At 42.8% G+C, this 22,543-nt stretch overlaps 1 protein-coding gene across 1 annotated transcript in view; it reads left to right on the plus strand.

Moving 5' to 3' along the window:
* ctnnd2a (catenin (cadherin-associated protein), delta 2a) overlaps positions 1 to 22,543 on the plus strand; it is a 386,866-nt gene that overhangs the window by 315,746 nt on the left and 48,577 nt on the right. Inside the window, exons 16-22 of the mRNA XM_031795295.1 lie at positions 2,187 to 2,304; positions 6,641 to 6,823; positions 8,044 to 8,217; positions 8,362 to 8,512; positions 15,482 to 15,734; positions 16,679 to 16,820; positions 19,282 to 19,479. Coding sequence (XP_031651155.1) covers positions 2,187 to 2,304; positions 6,641 to 6,823; positions 8,044 to 8,217; positions 8,362 to 8,512; positions 15,482 to 15,734; positions 16,679 to 16,820; positions 19,282 to 19,479 — 1,219 coding nt within the window. The remainder of the gene's footprint in view (positions 1 to 2,186; positions 2,305 to 6,640; positions 6,824 to 8,043; positions 8,218 to 8,361; positions 8,513 to 15,481; positions 15,735 to 16,678; positions 16,821 to 19,281; positions 19,480 to 22,543) is intronic.

Raw genomic sequence — 22,543 nt, forward strand, 5'->3', positions numbered from 1 at the left:
TTTGATGTGTTTGGTACCGTTCCATTGATTCCATTCCAGCCGTTACAATGAGCCCATCCTCCCAATGCTCCTCCCACCAGCCTCCTGCAATTGACACAGTCGCACACACATAAAGTGCATTGGGAAAGTATTCAGACCCCTTGACTTTTTCCACATTTTGCTACATTACAGCCTTATTCTAAATGTTATTAAATTGTATTTTTTCTCATCAATCTACACACAATACCCAACAGAGAAATTTGTGCAGATTTATACAAATAAAAATACTGAAATATCACATTTCCATAAGTATTCAGACTATTTACTCAGTACCTAGTTGAAGCACCTTTGGCAGCAATTACAGCCTGGAGTCTTCTTGGGTATGAGCTTGGCACACCTTTATTTGGGGAGTTTATCCCATTCTTCTCTGCAGATCCTCTCAAGCTCTGTCAGGTTGAATGGGGAGCGTTGCTACACAGCTATTTTCAGGTCTCTCCAGAGATGTTAGATTGGGTTCAAGTCCGGGCTCTGGCTGGGCCACTCAAGGACATTCAGAGACTTTTCCCGAAGCCACTCCTGCATTGTCTTGGCTGTGTGCTTAGGTTCGTTGTCCTGTTGGAAGGTGAACCTTTGCCCCAGTCTGAGGTCCTGTGTGCTCTGGAGCAGGTTTTCATCACAGATCTTTCTGTACTTTGCTCCGTTCATCTTTGCCTCGATCTTGACTAGTCTCCCAGTCGCTGCCGCTGAAAAACACCCCCCACAGCATGATGCTGCCACCCCCATGCTTCACCGTAGGGATGGTGCCAGGTTTCCTCCAGACGTGATGCTTGGCATTGATGCCGAAGAGTTGAATCTTGGTTTCATCAGAACAGAGAATCTTGTTTCTCATGGTCAGAGAGTTTTGGCCTTCTGGCAAACATTTTTTTTTTTTGCTCTGACATACACTGTCAACTGTGGGACCTTATATAGACAGGTGTGTGCCTTTTCAAATCATGTCCAATCGATTGAAATTACCACATGTGGACACCAAACAAGTTGTAGAAACACCTCAAGGATGAACAATGGAAACAGGATGCACCTGAGCTCAATTTTGAGTCTCATAGCAAAGGGTCTGAATACTTATGTAAACAAGTTTGTTTTTATAAATGTGCAAAGAAATCTCATAACCTGTTTTCACTTTGTCAATATGGGGTATTGTGTGTAGATTGCTGAGGATTTACATTTGTTTTAATCCATTTTAGAATAAGGCTGTAATGTAGAAAATGTGGAAAAAGTCAAGGGATCTGAATACTTTCCGAAGGCAGGTATGCACAGCCAGGTCACCCTTGATTCAAGTCAGCATTCGATGTCCGTCCATCTCTGAGGACGTTGGGAGATGAAGTGGAAACCGGCCATTAGGGGCAACAGTGAGCGACGTTATATTGAAGTAGGTTTCGGTTTTGCTAGGGCATTGTGGACATAGATGGCAGATGGGTGTAAGCATCTGATTCCAGAGGTTGAAAGTTCAAATTCAGCAATATAAAGTTGTTTTTTAAATTTTGTTTTAAGCTTATCCCAAACCTTAACCCTTACCGTAACCATTTTGAGTTAATGCCTAAACTTAACCCTAAACACCTCTAAATGTGATGTTTGCAACAACTTCAAAACGTTACATTTGGGAAACATGGATGAACGTCTAATTCTGACATGAGACTGTGAGAGCTAGTTGACTAGGCCTATCATTACTTCACTGGACAACAGAATTATACTAAAATACATACTTGAACGTTTGAGAGTTGGCTCAATTTCACGCCCTTGACTGAAGCTAGCTAACAAGGGTGTATGTGTTGAGCGGCACCAGAATTAAAAACAAGCCTTAACGTTTTGTAGTTAATAAATCCAATGTGACTGTAAAAACTAGTTGGGCAAGCACAAAGAGCAGACACACACACATGCTCACACACACAAACATAAATAGGCAACTTCCATACGGCTCTCCCGAGTCCGTATGGGAGTTGCAGTGATGAGACAAGACTGTAACTACCAATTGGATACCACGAAATTGGGGTAAAATAAATAAATAAATAATACGTTTTTTTAAAGATTACAAAAATCTTGCATTTCCCTTTTGGGTGGATATCATTCCCGAATCCCAATGTTAGAGTTTTACAGGGTCATACCCTGTGGTGTATCAAATTATCTTGTCCCCATCCCTCTGTGTGTTTCAGAAATGTGAGTTCTGCTGGAGAGGAGGCCAGGAGGAGGATGAGAGAGTGTGACGGACTGACAGACTCCCTCCTCTACATCATACAGACCGCTCTGGGCAGCAACGACATCGACAGCAAGGTGTGTGTGGGGGTCTGTGTGTGTGTGTCCATCAGTTCAATACAGTAGTAGAGAAACGTTGTGGATGGCTACCTTCTCAAGGTTGCTTTAGCTCAGTCTCTCTAAATGAGGAGTTTATTTCCAAAACGCTATATCCACCAATTGTCATCAGAAAGGATTGCTTATGGGTACTTTCATGTGTGTGTAAAATATCAAATCTGTTCTCAGATTTTTGATGTTCTGTTATTTGGAAACGCTATATATCCATTGTTTAACTGGAATGGAATGTTCGTATCCTGTATATTTGACTGTGAAATGTGATTGTCTCACCTAGCACCAAGCTATCTTAACATGAATGCACTAACTAAAGTCGCTCTATATAAGAGCATCTGCTAAATGACAAAAATATCAATGTAAATGTTTTATATACAGATCTCATATTGCTGTATTTAATTATTTAAAAAATGTTTTTGCAATATTGATGTCACAAATGTATCATTTTTGCAGTTCTTTATTAGAAATGTAGTTATTTATGGCCTCCCAAGTGGCGCAGCGGTCTAATGCCTGAATTCAAAATGGAGGCGTCACTACAGACCCTGGTTTGATCCCAGGCTGTGTCAGAGCTGGCTGTGACCAGGAGACCCATGAGGCGGTGCACAATTGGCCCAGCTTTGTCCGGGTTAGGGAAGGATTTGGCCGGCTGGGATTTCCATGTTGCACTCTAGCAACTCCTTGTGGCGGACCGGGTGCCTGCAAGCTGACCTCGGTCGCCAGCTGGACAGTGTTTCCGACACATTGGTGTGGCTGGCTTCCGGGTTAAGTGAGCACTGTGCCGGGAACTGCTTGGCAGGGTTGTGTTTTGGAGGACGCATAGCTCTCAACCTTCGCCTCTCCCGAGTCCGTAAGGCAGTTGCAGCGATAGGACAAGACTGTAACTACCAATTAGGGAGAAAAAGTATAAAAATAGAAATGTAGTTATTTGTTACATTTGGCTGTGTAAAACCTAGCAGTACTACTTATTTCTCTGAAAGTGAGGCGGATATATACAGTGACTTCAGAAAGTATTCATACCCATTGACTTATTCCACATTTTGTTGTGTAACAGCCTGAATTCAAAATGGATTTAAAAAACCAACATGTTCTCACCTATCCACACACAAGACCCCATAATGACAAAGTAAAAACATGTTTTTAGAAATGTTTGGTAATTTATTGTAAATGAAATACAGAAATATTTAATTTACAAACAGGACCAGTCAAAATGTTGGACACACCTACTCATTCAAGGTTTATCTTTATTTGTACTATTTTGAAATAACACATATGGAATCATGTAGTAACCAAAAAAGTGTTAAACAAATCAAAATATATTTGAGATTTGAGATTTTTCAAAGTAGCCACCCTTTGCCTTGATGACAGCTTCACACACTCTTGGCATTCTCTCTGAAGGAACTGAAGCATTTTGCCAAAAAACACGATTATTTGTCTCTTTGAAAGAAAACCATCAAGTGATACATTTTAAACAAATACGTTTGTCATTGAACAACCCCACATCAGGATTAGATAGTGAAAAAACACACTTCTTTCATAATGGAAATAGCGATTTGGAATGTAACTCTGCACAATCATAGGAGGGCTCTGGTGTCTCCACAGTAACGAGAATTGATTGGCAAGCATGGGGCCAATAGCCATTGTCATTGACAAGTCCCAAGTTATTAGGAGACACTCTGACAGGGTGACACTTTTCATTATTTTTGTGGACTTTCTATCCTCCTGATCTAGCCTCTATCTCTCTCTCTTTCTTTAATCTTTATATTCTGTCTTTCTCTTCTATTTTGTCTACCTCCCACTTTCTTTCTCTACCTTCATCCTGTCACTCTGTTCAATAAATGAAAGTAAACCAACCTTCATTCCCTGTTGCAGTTTACCTCCAGAGTTGTTTACCTGATGTTTACCTCTGGAGTCATTTACATGTTGTTTACATCTGGAGTTGTTTACCTGTGTTTACATCTGGAGTTGTTTACATGTCGTTTACATCTGGAGTTGTTTACATGTTGTTTACATCTGGAGTTGTTTACATGTTGTTTACATCTTGAGTTGTTTACATGTTGTTTACATCTGGAGTTGTTTACATGTTGTTTACATGTGTTTACTTCTGGAGTTGTTTACATGTTGTTTACACCTGGAGTTGTTTACATGTTGTTTACATCTGGAGTTGTTTACATGTTGTATACATCTGGAGTTGTTTACATGTTGTTTACATCTTGAGTTGTTTACATGTTGTTTACATCTGGAGTTGTTTACCTGTGTTTACATCTGGAGTTGTTTACTTTATGTTTACATCTGGAGTTGTTTACCTGTGTTTACATCTGGAGTTGTTTCCCTGTGTTTACATCTGGAGTTGTTTACCTGTGTTTACATCTGGAGTTGTTTACCTGTGTTTACATCTGGAGTTGTTTACCTGTGTTTACTTCTGGAGTTGTTTACCTGTGTTTACTTCTGGAGTTGTTTACCTGTGTTTACTTCTGGAGTTGTTTACCTGTGTTTACTTCTGGAGTTGTTTACCTGTGTTTACTTCTGGAGTTGTTTTACCTGTGTTTACTTCTGGAGTTGTTTACCTGTGTTTACTTCTGGAGTTGTTTACCTGTGTTTACTTCTGGAGTTGTTTACCTGTGTTTACTTCTGGAGTTGTTTACCTGTGTTTACTTCTGGAGTTGTTTACCTGTGTTTACTTCTGGAGTTGTTTACCTGTGTTTACTTCTGGAGTTGTTTACCTGTTTACCTCTGGAGTCATTTACATGTTGTTTACATCTGGAGTTGTGCACCTGTTGTTTACATCTGGAGTTGTTTACATGGTGTTTACATCTGGAGTTGTTTACATGTTGTTTACATCTGGAGTTGTTTACATGTTGTTTACATCTGGAGTTGTTTACCTGTGTTTACATCTGGAGTTGTTTACATCTGGAGTTGTTTACCTGTGTTTACATCTGGAGTTGTTTACCTGTGTTTACTTCTGGAGTTGTTTACCTGTGTTTACATCTGGAGTTGTTTACCTGTGTTTACTTCTGGAGTTGTTTACCTGTGTTTACTTCTGGAGTTGTTTACCTGTGTTTACTTCTGGAGTTGTTTACCTGTGTTTACTTCTGGAGTTGTTTACCTGTGTTTACTTCTGGAGTTGTTTACCTGTGTTTACTTCTGGAGTTGTTTACCTGTGTTTACTTCTGGAGTTGTTCACCTGTGTTTACTTCTGGTGTTGTTTACCTGTGTTTACTTCTGGAGTTGTTTACCTGTGTTTACTTTTGGAGTTGTTTACCTGTGTTTACTTTTGGAGTTGTTTACCTGTGTTTACTTTTGGAGTTGTTTACCTGTTTACCGCTGGAGTTGTTTACCTGTGTTTACTTCTGGAGTTGTTTACCTGTGTTTACTTCTGGAGTTGTTTACCTGTGTTTACTTCTGGAGTTGTTCACCTGTGTTTACTTCTGGTGTTGTTTACCTGTGTTTACTTCTGGAGTTGTTTACCTGTGTTTACTTTTGGAGTTGTTTACCTGTGTTTACTTTTGGAGTTGTTTACCTGTTTACCGCTGGAGTTGTTTACCTGTGTTTACTTTTGGAGTTGTTTACCTGTTTACCGCTGGAGTTTTTTACCTGTTGTTTACCTCTAGAGTTGTGCACCTGTTGTTTATCTTTGGAGTTATTTACCTCGGCTGTTTTCAGAGGTAAACAACTAACTCCTCTAACAGGTCTCCTCTAACAGGTCTGTTGGAGCTTATTTGAGCGACTCAGTGTTTGTATTATGTCTGTAATGCCAGAAAAGCCATATAGTCAGTCTAAGTATTCTGTTCAATTAGCGTCATTATAGTTGCTTGTGTAAAGGATCGGTCTGAGAGACTTCTAAAAAACAGGAGTCGTACGAAATGATTGATGATTTTTCTTTGTTATTTCCACGTAGTCTGCTTTCCATATCACTTCCAAACGCATGCACAGACACACACACTCCTCTGCTGTTGCTAATTCGCCATCTCCTAACATAATGTTAAATGGAGTGTGATACAATGTTTCGGACTCATTTTTCCTATTTTGAGAGAATTTCTTTAAGCTAATTTGAAAGTTAGAGCACGTCCTGATTCTCAGATGGAATTAGGCACCCTTCCGTTTAAGTGCTACTTCACACACACACACACACACACACACACACACACACACACACACACACACACACACACACACACACACACACACACACACACACACACACACACACACACATTTTCGTAGGGTACTTGCTCTTTAGTAGGTTAAATGATCATATTCCTTTCTCTCTCCCTCCTCTCCCCGCGCTCTCCCCTCCCCCATGTAGACCATAGAAAACTGTGTGTGTATACTGCGTAACCTGTCCTACCGACTGGCAGCGGAGACGTCTCAGGGCCAGCAGCTGGGTTCAGAAGAGCTGGACGGTCTGCTGTGTGACGCCAATGGACGTGACGGAGAGACCTCAGGCTGCTGGGGCAAGAAGAAGAAGAAGAAGAAGGGACAGGACCAGGTGGACACACACACACACACACACACACACAGACAATCTGAATACATAAACATCTAAATACATATTTTTGAAGTGGCAAGTGGAAGCATAACCAACCCAGTTACACACACACACACACACACACAAACACATATGGCAAAAGCTCTCACCAAGCCATATCATTTGTTCACTGCAGGGATTTTCTGAAGGGACAGACTAATAAATTATGATCCAAATTATGAATCAAAGTGAAAGCTTCAAACAGAGAACATTAAAAGACCACAAACTATTTTATTATGTATTAACTGTCAGATGAGCATCTTTGTCTCTCTTTTTATTTTGGCTCAAACCTTCAATCACTCGTTATTTCTTCCCTCCTTCACACTAGAGGCATCAATCACTACTACTGCTGCTTTGCTATTCGCTCAGATCCCTCCCCACGGACCAATCATATGCTCTGTTGCGCACAAGCTATGAGGGCTTTGTTCAATCAGCTCAGCTCTCATTCACTCTGGTTACAAACAGTTAAAACCACAAAATGTCTCCAAAAAGTTTTCACCACATTCAGAACTGTTGGGACACATTATCTGCACTGTTCGAGTTACATTTCTCCTCAATCTCCCAAAGGTTTTATGATAAAAGATCAGAGCCTAGATTAGGCAGATCAGAACCTAGATTAGGCAGATCAGAACCTAGAGTAGTCAGATTAGAACCTAGATTAGGCAGATCAGAACCTAGAGTAGTCAGATCAGAACCTAGAGTAGGCAGATCAGAACCTAGATTAGGCAGATCAGAACCTAGAGTAGTCAGATCAGAACCTAGATTAGGCAGATCAGAACCTAGATTAGGCAGATCAGAACCTAGAGTAGTCAGATCAGAACCTAGATTAGGCAGATCAGAACCTAGAGTAGGCAGATCAGAACCTAGAGTAGGCAGATCAGAACCTAGAGTAGGCATCATGAAGATTTTCCCTTTGATTGATTGATCAAAGGGAAAGGGTTTCTATCTTGACATATACACTCAGAGCTGTTGATGGAGGGTGTACTGCCTAGTCTTAGTCTACAGAGAAGTGGGAATTTGAGGGATATACACTGCTATATTGCTAATGAAAGCGCAGAGATAGATGTGGAGAATACTATTCTCCCTATTTCTAACTCTTTTTCCTTACCCCCACAACCCCCTCACTCCCATCCCTTCGCTCTTTCTATCTCTCTTGCCCCTCTCTCTCCCTCCTCCTACAGTGGGATGGTGTAGGCCCTCTCCAAGACTCAGCTGACCCTCCTAAAGGGGTCCAGATGTTATGGCACCCGTCCATAGTGAAGCCCTACCTCACCCTGCTTTCAGAGTGCTCCAACCCTGATACACTGGAGGGAGCGGCTGGAGCCCTGCAGAACCTGGCTGCAGGCAGCTGGAAGGTAGGGTGGTCCTATTGTACTGTCTAACTCAACCCCTCCTATCCGGCAGTCTAACGCTTCCCCTCCCTCTACAGTGGTCCGTCAGTCTAACTCTTCCCCTCCCTCTACAGTGGTCCGTCAGTCTAACTCTCACCCTCTCTCCAGTGGTCTGTGTATATCCGGGCTGCGGTGCGTAAAGAGAAAGGCCTTCCTATCCTGGTGGAGTTGTTGAGGATAGACAATGACCGTGTGGTGTGTGCCGTGGCCACTGCACTCAGGAATATGGCCCTGGACATCAGAAACAAAGAACTGATAGGTAAGACACACACTTCACATTGCATCAGCTCTGGTCAGCTGTGGGTTGTCAGTATAACTGAGCGATTGCAGCTGAGGAGTCTTCAGTGGCATCTGTGATTGGGGCAGATCAAAGGAGGGTTAGCGAATGTGAAGTGCACGGCTAATGACTGTCTACTTGTCCCACTGTACAGACCTCACAAGGCCTCCCGATTCAATAATAAGCTCTTTGTGTTTGTACAGATACGCTCAAGGTAGAACTGTTCCCTAACCACAGATCTAGCGTCAGTATTTTACACCCAATTCCAACCTTAACCATTAGGGGGGTGAATACAAATATTACCCTAGTTACAATGTCTGCCGTCTCCTGTATAGGAGTGGAAGGCATAACCCAGCGTTTAGCTTTAACAGAAAGACACAGTGTGTTGTTTTGGTCTCTGCACCACAAGAGACGCCAGGCTGAATAATGTAATCCCTCACAAATTCACGGGAAAATCAATTCCAATTTGTCGAGCGGTTTCGTTTGAATACACTTCGTAGTAATTCAGCGGCGCTGTATAACACAGCTTATATTGGTAGTAATTCTATTGAACCAGAGAGAGCGGGTTGGGGGGAGGGGGTGAGATAGTGTGCTCTAGGGTAGTGGTTGAGATTATATGTGAGGACAGCAGGGAATACAGTATAGAGGTTTATATGCAACAGGATGTTCATTAAGTTTAATGTTATAGTTAAACACAAAGAAAGCCTACAGTTACCGTATGTACACCTGATACAATATAGAATCTATTTCACAACCTTGAAATGACCAAATCGTAAGTGTTACTCCTATAGAATGCTTTGCACATTATTATTCTAGATATCCCATTTTATGAGCTTGAATGACAAATAGCAACGGGTAGGACAGAGAATACCTTTGTACTGTATAGAAGCTATTCCAACCTTGAGAAACAACAAAGGCATTGGAAAAAGCTAAGCGTCAAAAACGTCTATCAAGCTGATTGCCACTAAGACTGTTTTCTGTGCTAGTCCTTTGTCATTTCCCATTGTGTGGATTCAACCTACGAGCATTGTCAAACATCTCATATTTCCCACTAACTTCTAAGTTGTGTTAAGCCTTTGGTGCTGTCAACACTAAAATGTTGTGTCATTGGGAAAAGCAGTGTTGTTGTGGTTAAGCAGTGTTGTGCCGTTGTGGTTTAGCGTTGATAGAGCAGTAGTGATTTTAGATTTAAACAGTCGAGACAATTACCTGCGATTCTCACGGCCACCGGAGTACTGTCCTATTTTATCATTGTCAGGTAGGATGCTGACTGGAGGGAAGTAAGAGGGCATAAGAGGAGAGAGGGAAAGAGACAGAGGGATACACAGAAGGAAAGAGAAAAAGAAAGCTAAGATGTTGTTAGGAGGATATACAGCGTGTGTGTTTTATTCAGTTCTAGCAGTAATGTGATTTAGTCGTATTTTCAACATCACCTGGCATTATTCAACTGATCTGTCAAGTTTTTGTTTGTCTCTCCTATTCATCTGTTGGATCTGTATAATGTATAATGTATGGTTATGTGGCGATTGAATCCCATTTTGACTCAATAACTGTCAGCGACATCGCTTGCTACAATTTACTTATAGTTGGTAATTTGACACACGTGAAATTGGTATGCGTGTGCCAAGGAGACAGAGGAGGGCTTTTCTCTCAGGGGAATAGAGTGGATACAGATCGTCTAGCTCTAGCAGCTATGGGTGATGTATGATGCCGCCATACAGTAAAACAAAAACGAATTGAAGTGTAACATGGCCGTCTCCCCCCTCTTTCCCTCCCTTTCACCTCTCTCATCCTCAGACATGCCTCCACCCCTGACCATTCTACCTCCCCTCTTCCTCTCCTCTCCCTCCACCCCTGACCATTCTACCTCCCCTCTTCCTCTCCTCTCCCTCCACCCCTGACCATTCTACCTCCCCTCCTTCTCTCCACTCCCTACACCCCTGACCATTCTACCTTCCCTCCTTCTCTCCTCTCCCTCAACCCTTGACCCTTCTACCTCCCCTCATTCTCTCCTCTCCCTCCACCCCTGACCATTCTACCTTCCCTCCTTCTCTCCTCTCCCTCAACCCCTGACCCTTCTACCTCCCCTCCTTCTCTCCTCTCCCTCCACCCCTGACCATTCTACCTTCCCTCCTCTCCCTCAACCCCTGACCCTTCTACCTCCCCTCCTTCTCTCCTCTCCTCTCCCTCCACCCCTGACCCTTCTACCTCCCCTCCTTCTCTCCTCTCCCTCCACCCCTGACACTTCTACCTCCCCTCCTTCTCTCCTCTCCCTCCACCCCTGACCCTTCTACCTCCCCTCCTTCTCTCCTCTCCCTCAACCCCTGACCATTCTACCTCCCCTCCTTCTCTCCTCTCCCTCCACCCCTAACCATTCTACTTCTCCTCCTTCTCCCCTCTCCCTCACTCTCGCCCGAGTCCCATCTTTCCGTGTCTGGTTTCAGACCTGCTACAGTATATTAGCTTATGTAGTCTGCCATGGAGCCATTCTCTCTCCTCTCGCTCCTTCTGTCCCTCTCTCTTCCCCTTTCCCACCCTCTCCCTCTCTCTCTCAATATATGTCTCTCTCTCTCACTATGTTTCTCTGTCTCTCTCTCTCTCTATATAGATATAGAGATATCTATCTATCTCTTTGTCTCTCTCTATGTCTGGGTCCTATGTATATTAGTTTATGTAGTCCTCTCTTTGTGGCTCCTCTCTTTGTGTCTCGGGATGATGACATCAGTGCGCAGGAGGGTTACCGTGGAAACACAGGGAGGGAGCTGCAGGCGGCCATTAATTACAGGTTCCTGAATCTGCAGAGGAGTCACAGTCCGCAGGGCACACACACACAGGCACACACTGAAGGTGCGGAGGAGTCAGTTTCCGCAGGGCACCGTCTAACTAGAGACTCACTACACACACTTATACACACGCACACATTTTTGCACTAACAAAACACAAAGGAGTGCCAAAGAGAGACTAACTCTGGAGTACAGAGTGTGAGTGAAATGATCTGGTAAGCTTTAGTCATACACTCTTTTGCTCACTCATGCTCTCTCTCTATGGGATTAGTACCACGTGTGACTGTCCTTCAATTTCGATTTGCCCGTTACATCTCCTTTCTGCCAGTCTTCCCTGCTTCCCCTACCAGCCTGTAGGGTTGGAAATAGACTTATATACATCATGAGAGAACGAGTACGTAGATGATCATTCTAATGTGTACTTACAGAGTTATGGTGCCAGGGATGGCTTACATTAACAAGATTTGTCAGCCATGTACTTGGAACGTTTCAAAGTTCTTTCGGTATATTCTGTCAGAAGTAAGCATAGATTGTGGTGAAGTAATCTGGAATATAATTACAAATCTGAAACTCATCCATCACTACTAAGGATGGCATCGCTATTCCAGACAGGGATTACAAAATTAAGTTTGTATTCATCACATTTCATTTCATTTCACCACATTTCAAACGTGTATTATCAACCCCTGTCTCTTTCGTGTGCGTGCATGTGTGTGTGCAGGTGCGTGTGCAATCGTGAATGTGCTGTGTGTATGTGTGTGTGCTTGCATGTGTTCACATGCATGTGTGCGAGCGTGTGTGCGGGCCAACGTGCGCGCATGTTTGTGTGTTCGTATCACCTACGGCAGTCTCATTTTAATGGAGCAGCCACAGGTATTCAGAAGGGGAATATTTCAGCGGAAGAGCTTATCTTCTCTGTCCTGTCACCCAGCCACATCAAAGCAGCCTCAGAGAGACAGATATTACAGGTGTGAAATCCTGCACTCGCTGAAACCCCTATCTCTAATAGCTAGAGTTTCCAATTTACCTTAGTTTCCAACCGCTTTTAAACAGCTTTGTTTTATCTTTGATGTCTGTGGGCTTTTTCCTTTTCCGTATCTCCTAAAGAGGATGCATTGCCCACATTGCTGGCCATTTACTTTGGAGAAATGGGTGATTTCTGGTATCCATTTATCCATTATTGCTCGGGAAAGTCAGTAATATACAGTATCTGTCTGGCCAATGTTAATCTTTCACAGTGACATTTGCAGACCTGGCTTGAAGTGGATTCACACCGTAAAGGGCCTCGGAGAACAGTCCGTTTTAGATCCATTCTGAAGTGCATGAGGCTAGTTAACTACCTATAGCCGGGTTCTATATATACCCACATTTCCATATGTCCATATGTTATTAAAGAATGTACAGAAGCAGGGAAATTGAATCCATGGTTAAATGATTGTTTAGTTGACTGACCTGCAGTGGTGGAAAAAGTACCCAATTGTCATTCTTAAATAAAAGTAAAGATATCTTAGAAAAAAGATACGCCGTAAAATACTACTTCAGTAAAAGTCTAAAAGTATTTGGTTTTAAATATACTTGTATATTGTATCAATGTATCAAAAGTAAAAGTATAAATCAATTCAACTTCCTTATGTTAAACAAACTAGAAGGCACCATTTTCATGTTTTTTATTTTATTTACAGATAGCCAGGGGCACACTCAACCACAAAGACATAATTTACAAATGAAGAATTTTTGTTTAGTGAGTCTACCAGATCAGAGGCAGTAGGAATGACTAAGGATGTTCTCTTGATAAGTGTGCAATTTGACCATTTTCCTGTCCTACTAAGCATTGAAAATGTAACGAGTACTTTTTGTGTCAGGGAAAATAAAAAGTACATAATTTTCTTTCAGAATGTAGTGATGTAAAAGTAAAACTTGTCAAAATGATAAATATTAAAGTAAAGTACAGATACCCCCAAAACAACTTAAGTAGTACTTTAAAGTATTTTTATTTAAGTACTTCACACCACTGCTAACCTGGTTGCTTGTGATATGGTGCCCCCTGTAGTCAATGAGGCATATCACACTTTATTCATGTTATAATAATGAAACAGCCAGGTTCAGCCACTGGCAAGGTTAGTCCAAGGCCCTGTTCTGGGTTGTGTGAAAAGACATAATTCCTTGCTTCCTTGTCTCCCCCCCTCCCCCCCCTCCCCCTCTCATCAGCTCTCTCTCTCTCTCATCAGTTCTGTCTCTCTCCTCTTATCAGTTCTGTCTCCCACCAAACCCTGGCCAGTAGAGTAGGCTCACCCAGGTTTATAGAGGTTTAGTCAGTCTTGGTATTGTCCTCTCGGTGAAGACAGTCCATTCAGTCTCTCTCTCTTCAGCCTGCCAGGACAGATAAGACTTCCCCAATTAACTCACCACTCTCTGCTAATAATATGTGGTGCTTAGGAAACTGTGTGTCTGTGTATGTGTGTTTTCCTTCATGTTGTAAATGATTGGGGTGCGTTGATGTTTTAAGCTGTTTGCATGACACAGCAGGAATCTCACCAGCCCTGATTAAAATGTATTACTATTATCCACACAGAACCTTTAGGATAGAGAGAGGAGTTACCAGCAGTGGGAAGATGGGTCTTGTCAATTGCAATGATAACAAATGATGACAAAAATGATGGCAAAAAAAAGATGCTGTCTAAATCCTAAAAGGGTTCTTCAGCTGTTCTCATTGGAGAACCCTTTGAATAACCCTTTTTGGTTCCAGGTAGAACCCTTTTAGTTCCACGTAGAACTATTTTGGGTTCCATTGAGAGGCCTTTGCAGAGGGTTCTACATGGAACCCAAAAGGGTTCTATCTGGAACCAAAAAGGTTTGTACCTGGAACCAAAAAGGGTTCTCCTGTCAGGACAGCTGAAGAACCCGTTTGAAACACTTTTTTCTAAGAGTATGTATGAACTTTGATAGTCCTTTTATCTTTATAGGCCTTTATATTCTGCAACCAACTTTGCCTCAGCACCTCCAGTTTCGAGACTCCAATAAACAGTTTGATGGAAGCCACTACAGAGATACAGTATATTTTCTGGGTTCCTAGTCCTGTGCTGCTGAAACATTGACAGCTTTTTTTATTCCTCCATCTTCACTGAACCCATTGACTTCCAATTTCCTGTTTAGGTAACCATCCACTCACATGGACAACTGACATTTCTCCAGAGAGGATGAGTCAGTCTGAAAGAGCAGCTCTTCACCAGTGTGTCGACACTATTATTTACATGTCATGTTTATCATTCATCGATGATGAGACATCTTCAAGAGTCATCATCAGGGAAGATGTCCGCCTCCTAGATGTGTGTCAATGTTGACATTATGTGAAATAATGAATTGTGATGGACAACTAATGTGGCTAATGTGTAGAGTAGACTCATTCTTCCCTCCCTTCTTTCCTCCCATACTTCCCTCCATGCGGTTGTTACTCAGGTTTTTCTCGCATACTGACATCTCAGACTTCTTAATTATTCCCTCGCTCTCTTCATTCTCTCCATCTCTCTATTCTTTTAATGTCAGATTCTTCCCTTCATTTCCTCCCGTCCACGTCAATCTCTTCTTCCAAATACCAGATGAGTCACAGTGTGTTGACTTCATCAGAGGGCTGCTCCACAGACAGGCCAAGCTGAGAGAGACTGACAGGCCAAGCTGAGAGAAACTGAGGACAGACAGGCCAAGCTGAGAGAGACTGAGGACAGATAGGTTTAGGGATTTAGAGATAACGTTATTTGTCCTTAACAACAGTGTCAGGAAGTTGCTCAAACAATCAATGAAGAAGTGTACTGTTTGATTGTTAAAGACAAGACAGGGAGATGAGGAGGAAAAAATATAGTTGTTTTTGAACTAATGAGGATTGTTTTTAATTTGTTTTTTGTTTTTAAGGAGTGGGGCAGTCCCACTCCTTTCATCATTTTATTGAAGAGATAGTAAAGTGGTGGAAAGACCGTGGAGAGTAAGTCAAAGGGCAGTGAGTCGATTCGAACCGACTCTGGCATACGTGTGGCGAGGTCAGTGGCTGTGACCTCTGGACAGCACAGGCCACACCAATGAGGATTGTTACTTTCCTGACACACACACAAGCATACTCTTTGAGACATTCAGATTTCTAACCCAAGCACTAACTCTTGTCCCGCTCTCCTCTCAGGTAAATACGCCATGCGTGACCTGGTCCACCGGTTACCTGGCAGTAGCAGCAACAGTACCGGGGGCAGTGGTGGGACTAGTGGAGGTACCGGGGGCCCGATGGCACCCGGTAAGACCATGTCAGACGATACGATAACGGCTATCTGCTGCGCTCTGCATGAGGTCATCACTAAGAACATGGAGAACGCCAAAGCACTGAGAGACGCCGGTGGGATAGAGAAGCTCATCGGCATCGCTCGCAGCAAAGGAGACAAGTAAGCGACCACACACACATGTACACACACACATACAGTACTTCAGAAAATATTCAGACCCCTTAACTTTTTCCACATTTTGTTACATTACAGCCTTATTCTAAAATTGCTTGAATAGTTTTTTTCCCCTCATCAAACTACACAATGTGTTTTGGTCCTGACGTCATCAGAGTGCGCAGCTGAACACTGTATACTGGAAACACTCAGTTTGTTATTGTTACTAAACATAACCAATCTTTTGTTAAACATAAATGCTGAACTTATTTTTGCATGGATTCCGCGACATCTTTTAACAGCTAGGACCGCAAAGCTGCTAGAGTTAGCCATCGAGCTAACAAAGTTAGTCCTAGATGAGTTTTCCAATGGAGCCCTCTTTGTCTGGAGAATAAATGAACGGTTCCAGCGCTGTAGGAGCTGTATCTACTACGCTTTGTTTCGGGACAAACTGGATCGCTCAAAGTTCCAATGCTGCAATTGTTTGCTTGTCGAGGATTGGAGACTTGAGGTGGCTTCCTTGATCACGCAGGTCCGTAAGGGTACGCAGGGTACGTAAGAGACTGGGGAAAACGCAGAGTGGAATGTTTACCTTTTCTACGCCGGTGGATGGACAGCGTTCACACATGTTGGATGCATCTCTGTCTTGTCTTTTGTTGTTATCCGCCTGGCCGGTGTTGCCCGGAGTTTGCTCACCAGGGGAGCCATCTCCTCCCCCATTTGATAGTGGAGTCGAAGGTGCACAGCAAGAGGGACATGGCAATCAGCGATGACCAGCTCTGTGGAAACCGAAGACAGCGGCCTTCCCCAATGCAGTCTGTGCTCCCAACTAGAGGCCCGGAGCGAATACAAACAACAAATTGTTTGCCGCCCTAGAGCCTGATCTTCCTGCACCTTCATCGCAGGGGGTGTCTGCGGCCGCCGTGTCTACTCCTGCTCTTTCCCCTAAGATTTCAAAGTCGTTGTCGGCAACATTCCGTCCCTACTCTGGATCGAGCGGGGCTTCTCCATCTCCTGCACCATCCTGTGAAGTGTGGGAGTGGACGGATATCGTCGCCCTTCTCGCCAGCCGTGATTTTGGGAAGCTCCATGGTAGGAAATGTGACTTTTCCTAGTGCAAAAACAATTATCCAAGAGCTCGAATAAATTACATTACTAAGCTGCTCCTGAATGTACTACGGCATGACATGGACATCCATTCTATCGTAGTCCATGTGGGCTTTAATGACATTATGAAGTGCAGCTCTGAACAGTTGAAACTGGATTTCAAAGAGCTGATTGACTCTCTGCTAGACACTAATAAAAGACACATCATATCTGGTCCTGTGCCCTCTGTGTTGAGTAGGGTATTGGAGGCTATTTTGTAAATGACATCACCGAAGTCGAGGATTGGTAGGATGGTCAGTTTTACAAGGGTATGTTTGGCAGCATGAGTGAAGGATGCTTTGTTGCGAAATAGGAAGCCAATTTTAGATTTAACTTTGGATTGGAGATGTTTGATGTGGGTCTGGAAGGAGAGTTTACAGTCTAACCAGACACCTAGGTATTTGTAGTTGTCCACGTATTCTAAGTCAGAGCCGTCCAGAGTAGTGATGTTGGACAGGCGGGTAGTTGCAGGCAGCGATCGGTTGAAGAGCATGCATTTAGTTTTACTTGTTTTTAAGAGCAATTGGAGGCCATGGAAGGAGTTGTATGGCATTGAAGCTTGCCTGGAGGGTTGTTAACACAGTGTCCAAAGAAGGGCCAGAAGTATACAGAATGGTGTTGTCTACGTAGAGGTGGATCAGAGACTCACCAGCAGCAAGAGTGACATCATTGATGTATACAGAGAAGAGAGTCGGTCCAAGAATTGAACCCTGTGGCACCCTCATAGAGACTGCCAGAGGTCCGGACAGCAGACCCTCCGATTTAACACACTGAACTCTATCAGAGAAGTAGTTGGTGAACCAGGCGAGGCAATCATTTCAGAAGCCAAGGCTTTCGAGTCTGCCAATGAGGATGTGGTGATTGACAGAGTCGAAAGCCTTGGCCAGATCAATGAATACGGCTGCACAGTAATGTTTCTTATCAATGGCAGTTAAGATATCGTTTAGGACCTTGAGCGTGGCTGAGGTGCACCCATGACCAGCTCTGAAACCAGATTGCATAGCAGAGAAGGTATGGTGAGATTCGAAATGGTCGGTAATCTGTTTGTTGACTTGGCTTTCGAAGACCTTAGAAAGGCAGGGTAGGATAGATATAGGTCTGTAGCAGTTTGGGTCAAGAGTGTCCCCCCCTTTGAAGAGGGGGATGACCGCAGCTGCTTTCCAATCTTTGGGAATCTCAGACGACACGAAAGAGAGGTTGAACAGGCTAGTAATAGGGGTGGATTGATGAGGAATTGAAAAATTGTATGGTTGAGAGGGATGAGGCAAAAGGAATGGCAAATAAGTCTAACTGCACAACCGATTGGCAAACATACTGCAAATTGAGAAGTCATGTGACTAAACTGAATAAAAAGAAGAAGAAACTACACTATGAAACAAAGATAAATGACATAAAGAATGATAGTGAAAAGTTTTGGAGCACCTTCAATGAAATTTTGGCAAACTCAGCTCCATCATTCATTGAATCAGATGGCTCATTCATCACAAAACTGACTGATATTGCCAAATACTTTAATAATTGTTTCATTGGCAAGATTAGCAAACTTAGGCATGACATGCCAGCAACACTACACATCCAAGTATATCTGAGCAACTGATGTAATTTTTAATTCCCTAAAGTGAGTGTGGAAGAGGTGAAGGAAATGTTGTTGTCTATCAACAATGACAAGCCACTGGGGTCTGACAACTTGGATGGAAAATTACTGAGGATAATAAGGGACGATATTGCCACTCCTATTTGCCATACCTTCAATTTAAGCCTACTAGAAAGTGTGTGCCCTCAGGCCTGGAGGGAAGCAAAAGTAATTCTGTTAGCTAAGAACAGTAAAGCCCCCTTTACTGGCTCAAATAGCTGACCAATCAGCCGGTTAACAATCCTTAATAAAGTTTTCAAAAAAAATTGTGTTTGACCAGATACGATGCTATTTTACAATAAACAAATTGACAACAGACTTTCAGCACACTTATAGGGAAGGACATTCAACAAGCACAGCACTTACAGAAATGACTGAGGATTGGTTTCAACAAGTGTGTTGATTTAGCAAATTTGCTTATAATCCCTTTATCATACTGACGACCTCCCCGCAGAGTTACCCCTTCGGGGGAAAATCCCGACCGTACAGCAGACCCAATCTGATGAGATTTATATCAAAACAAGACAAAAACAAACAAACACAACAACAGCAATACACTTCTTCATATAAAAGTAGAGGTGGGAAATACTTTTCTTCCTTTTATATGCAGACATGTGAAGAAATACATTTGCATATCTACCAAAGGGCCCCGGGGAACCAGTAATACAAATAAAAAAACACTGCCTGTTAAATCCCAAATAAACAAATTAGAATAACACATCAAATTAGAATTACAACTCTTGATAACTCCATACGGAAATTGTATCCCATAAGGTTGTCATGCCTGCTCCCGCTCTTCCTCCCCCTTCCCCAGCCGGCTTGCCCAGTGCCTATGTCTCGGGCTGGTTCGCCCAGGTGGGACGCTGGGTGGCGCCCCTAGAGGGGGGGTGGGGGGGTATTGTCACGCCCGCTCCCGCTCTTCCTCCCCCAGCCGGTTTGCCCAGTGCCTATGTCTCGGGCTGGTTCGCCCAGGTGGGACGCTGGGTAGCGCCCCTAGAGGGGGGGGGGGGGTAATGTCACGCCTGCTCCCGCTCTTCCTCCCCCTTCCCCAGCCGGCTTGCCCAGTGCCTATGTCTCGGGCTGGTTCGCCCAGGTGGGACGCTGGGTGGCACCCCTAGAGGGGGGGGGGGGGTAATGTCACGCCTGCTCCCGCTCTTCCTCCCCCTTCCCCAGCCGGCTTGCCCAGTGCCTATGTCTCGGGCTGGTTCGCCCAGGTGGGACGCTGGGTGGCACCCCTAGAGGGGGGGGGGGTAATGTCACGCCTGCTCCCGCTCTTCCTCCCCCTTCCCCAGCCGGCTTGCCCAGTGCCTATGTCTCAGTGCCTATGGCTCTCCCAAGGCAACTGCCTCGTGAAACATTTCAAATCAATAGAAAATTTTTTTTTGTTTGTTTTCACTTTGCCAAATCGTAATCAAGCCAAACAAGTTATACTGGAAATTCTTACTTTCCAATTAAATTCCCATTTCCTTTGTTACCTTCACTAGTCTACATCTCTGTTTCCTTTAACTCAGAAGCCCTCTCAATCACCATCACCCAGTACATTTCCCCTCCACTCTAACACTTGTTTCCCTCTACAATCTCTACTATACTCTACCTCTGTCTTTCCGTCTAACGTTACTTTACCAGGTGAACAAAAAGTTTTAAATTACAGTCAAAACAAACATGATAACTTCTATTCACAGGGAGGCCACTTTAATTACTTGTGATCCCTCCTCCCTTTCATCAATTCTATGAATCTATGTCAGAACAAGACGGAATAAAGTCTTTCACAAGATTAAAACCCCTAGGGTTTTCCTGATTCTGTGAGGAGTGTTTGGTCGTGCCAAATAACACATTGTTCCTACTCGTTCACGTGTAATGTGCTTCGTGACTTCTGAAATCGAAACTCCCAAATATGTTATCTCTTGTTTTGCTGGTTGTACACCCTTTTAGCAATTGTTTAAATGCGGTGTGATACAAAGTTGGACTATCTGTAAAGATTTATACTGCCAATTTCCATATGTTACGTAATACCCACTGTCCATGATTCTTGCAAGGATTATCCAACCCCAAAATTGGCTCCACTTCCATCGCAATATCCATTTTAATAATAGCTTTCAAACCTGCCATCAAAGCTTAAATACACATTTTATTAACATACTCACATACCCTAGCTGGGTTCGAATACCCATACTAATATACTGTACTGTATACTACATACACTTAATGAGTATATACTACATACTATATACTATTAGTTAATTTTATTATACTGTAAACGACCGGTAACCGGAAGTTTTTGCATGCCTACCGGAAGTTGATGCTCTTGCTATGCAGCCTATTTCTAGCTTGTTAGCATAACAAATTACTAGTTAGACATTTTATGACTTCAGGTGTTTGGAAATTGACTGTTCACAGCGCACACTGCCCACTATTACCGAGGAGTAGAGTTGATCCGAGCGTTCTGACCTCACAACAGCAGTCAAGCACCTAAGTTAACTGGCTAATGTTGGCTAGCTTGCTCGCTACTTCCAGACACAAATGAGAGAACACCTCACTCTGATCATTTTACTCACCCTAGCAGAGCTGGTTAGGATTTTTTCATTTTTTTCAAAGCGTAAGTGACTAACTGTGCTGCTGGCAACAATTTAACTAAGGGTTTTTCCCCCGACGTTTACTGACACCGGCCATATTCAACGGGTGTTGAGTGTTCGTAAATTCAACTGTTATTCTGCGCTCTGGTACATTCAGATGAGAGTGCTCTGAAATCGGAGTGGATAGCCAGAGTGAATTTACGGAGCACCTGGTTTAACAATGTCCATTGAGAACGCACAATGACTACACCATTAAGCTAAGAATGACGTGAATAATCAGGGTCAATAAACATTGGGGTGTTAGATAGCATATAGTTAATATACTAGAAAGTTTGATGTATTAGTAGCCAACTAATGTTTAGGTAGCTTGCTGACATATATTACCGGTTCATACTGCTGTAATGATATGCTATGCGGTTCATAAGGATAGCGTAACTAACAAATTGTCAACCAATATAACGTATAAGGTCATTTATTTGAAAAGTCTTTACTTTATAACATTGCTCAGCATTTTCTTAACATTTGTCATCATTATTTAAATCAATTAATTTGTATCTTAAGTCCAATAAGCATACTACATATTCAATTTACTTCACAAATAGTACAGTTAGTGCGGTTATGCTGAGTACATCTACTAAATTTGGTTTTATCATTTTTTATCTTCTGTTTATATAACGCTGACATCTAATACTGATGTATTAAGCTTTATTTAAAAAAATTGTCTTTATGACAACTCATAATAGCATCTATGAATTCTTTATTAGATTGGAATTTTCCGTCAGCAGGGAAATGCTGCCCAATCTTATCCATTAATATATTTTTTTTCCCATATTCGAGCCGAATTGGTAGAATGCTCTTGCGCTTCTTTTAGTGCCTCCGTGGCTTTGCTATAGTTGACCTCTTCTATGATGGTTATTTCTGTGCCTCTCTCAACGGTGTCCAGAGTTTAGATTTTCTCACTCACGGTTTTAATATACAGTGGGGAGAACAAGTATTTGATACACTGCTGATTTAGCAGGTTTTCCTACTTACAAAGCATGTAGAGGTCTGTAATTTTTATCATAGGTACACTTCAACTGTGAGAGACGGAATCTAAAACAAAAATCCAGAAAATCACATTGTATGATTATTAAGTAATTAATTTGCATTTTATTGCATGACATAAGTATTTGATACATCAGAAAAGCAGAACTTAATATTTGGTACAGAAACGTTTGTTTGCAATTACAGAGATCATACATTTCCTGTAGTTCTTGACCAGGTTTGCACACACTGCAGCAGGGATTTTGGCCCACTCTTCCATACAGACCTTCTCCAGATCCTTCAGGTTTCGGGGCTGTTGCTGGCCAATACGTACTTTCAGCTCCCTCCAAAGATTTTCTATTGGGTTCAGGTCTGGAGACTGGCTAGGCCACTCCAGGACCTTGAGATGCTTCTTACGGAGCCACTCCTTAGTTGCCCTG

This window comes from Oncorhynchus kisutch, linkage group LG18 (assembly GCF_002021735.2).
Source record: "Oncorhynchus kisutch isolate 150728-3 linkage group LG18, Okis_V2, whole genome shotgun sequence".
NCBI classification, from domain to species: Eukaryota; Metazoa; Chordata; class Actinopteri; order Salmoniformes; family Salmonidae; genus Oncorhynchus; species Oncorhynchus kisutch.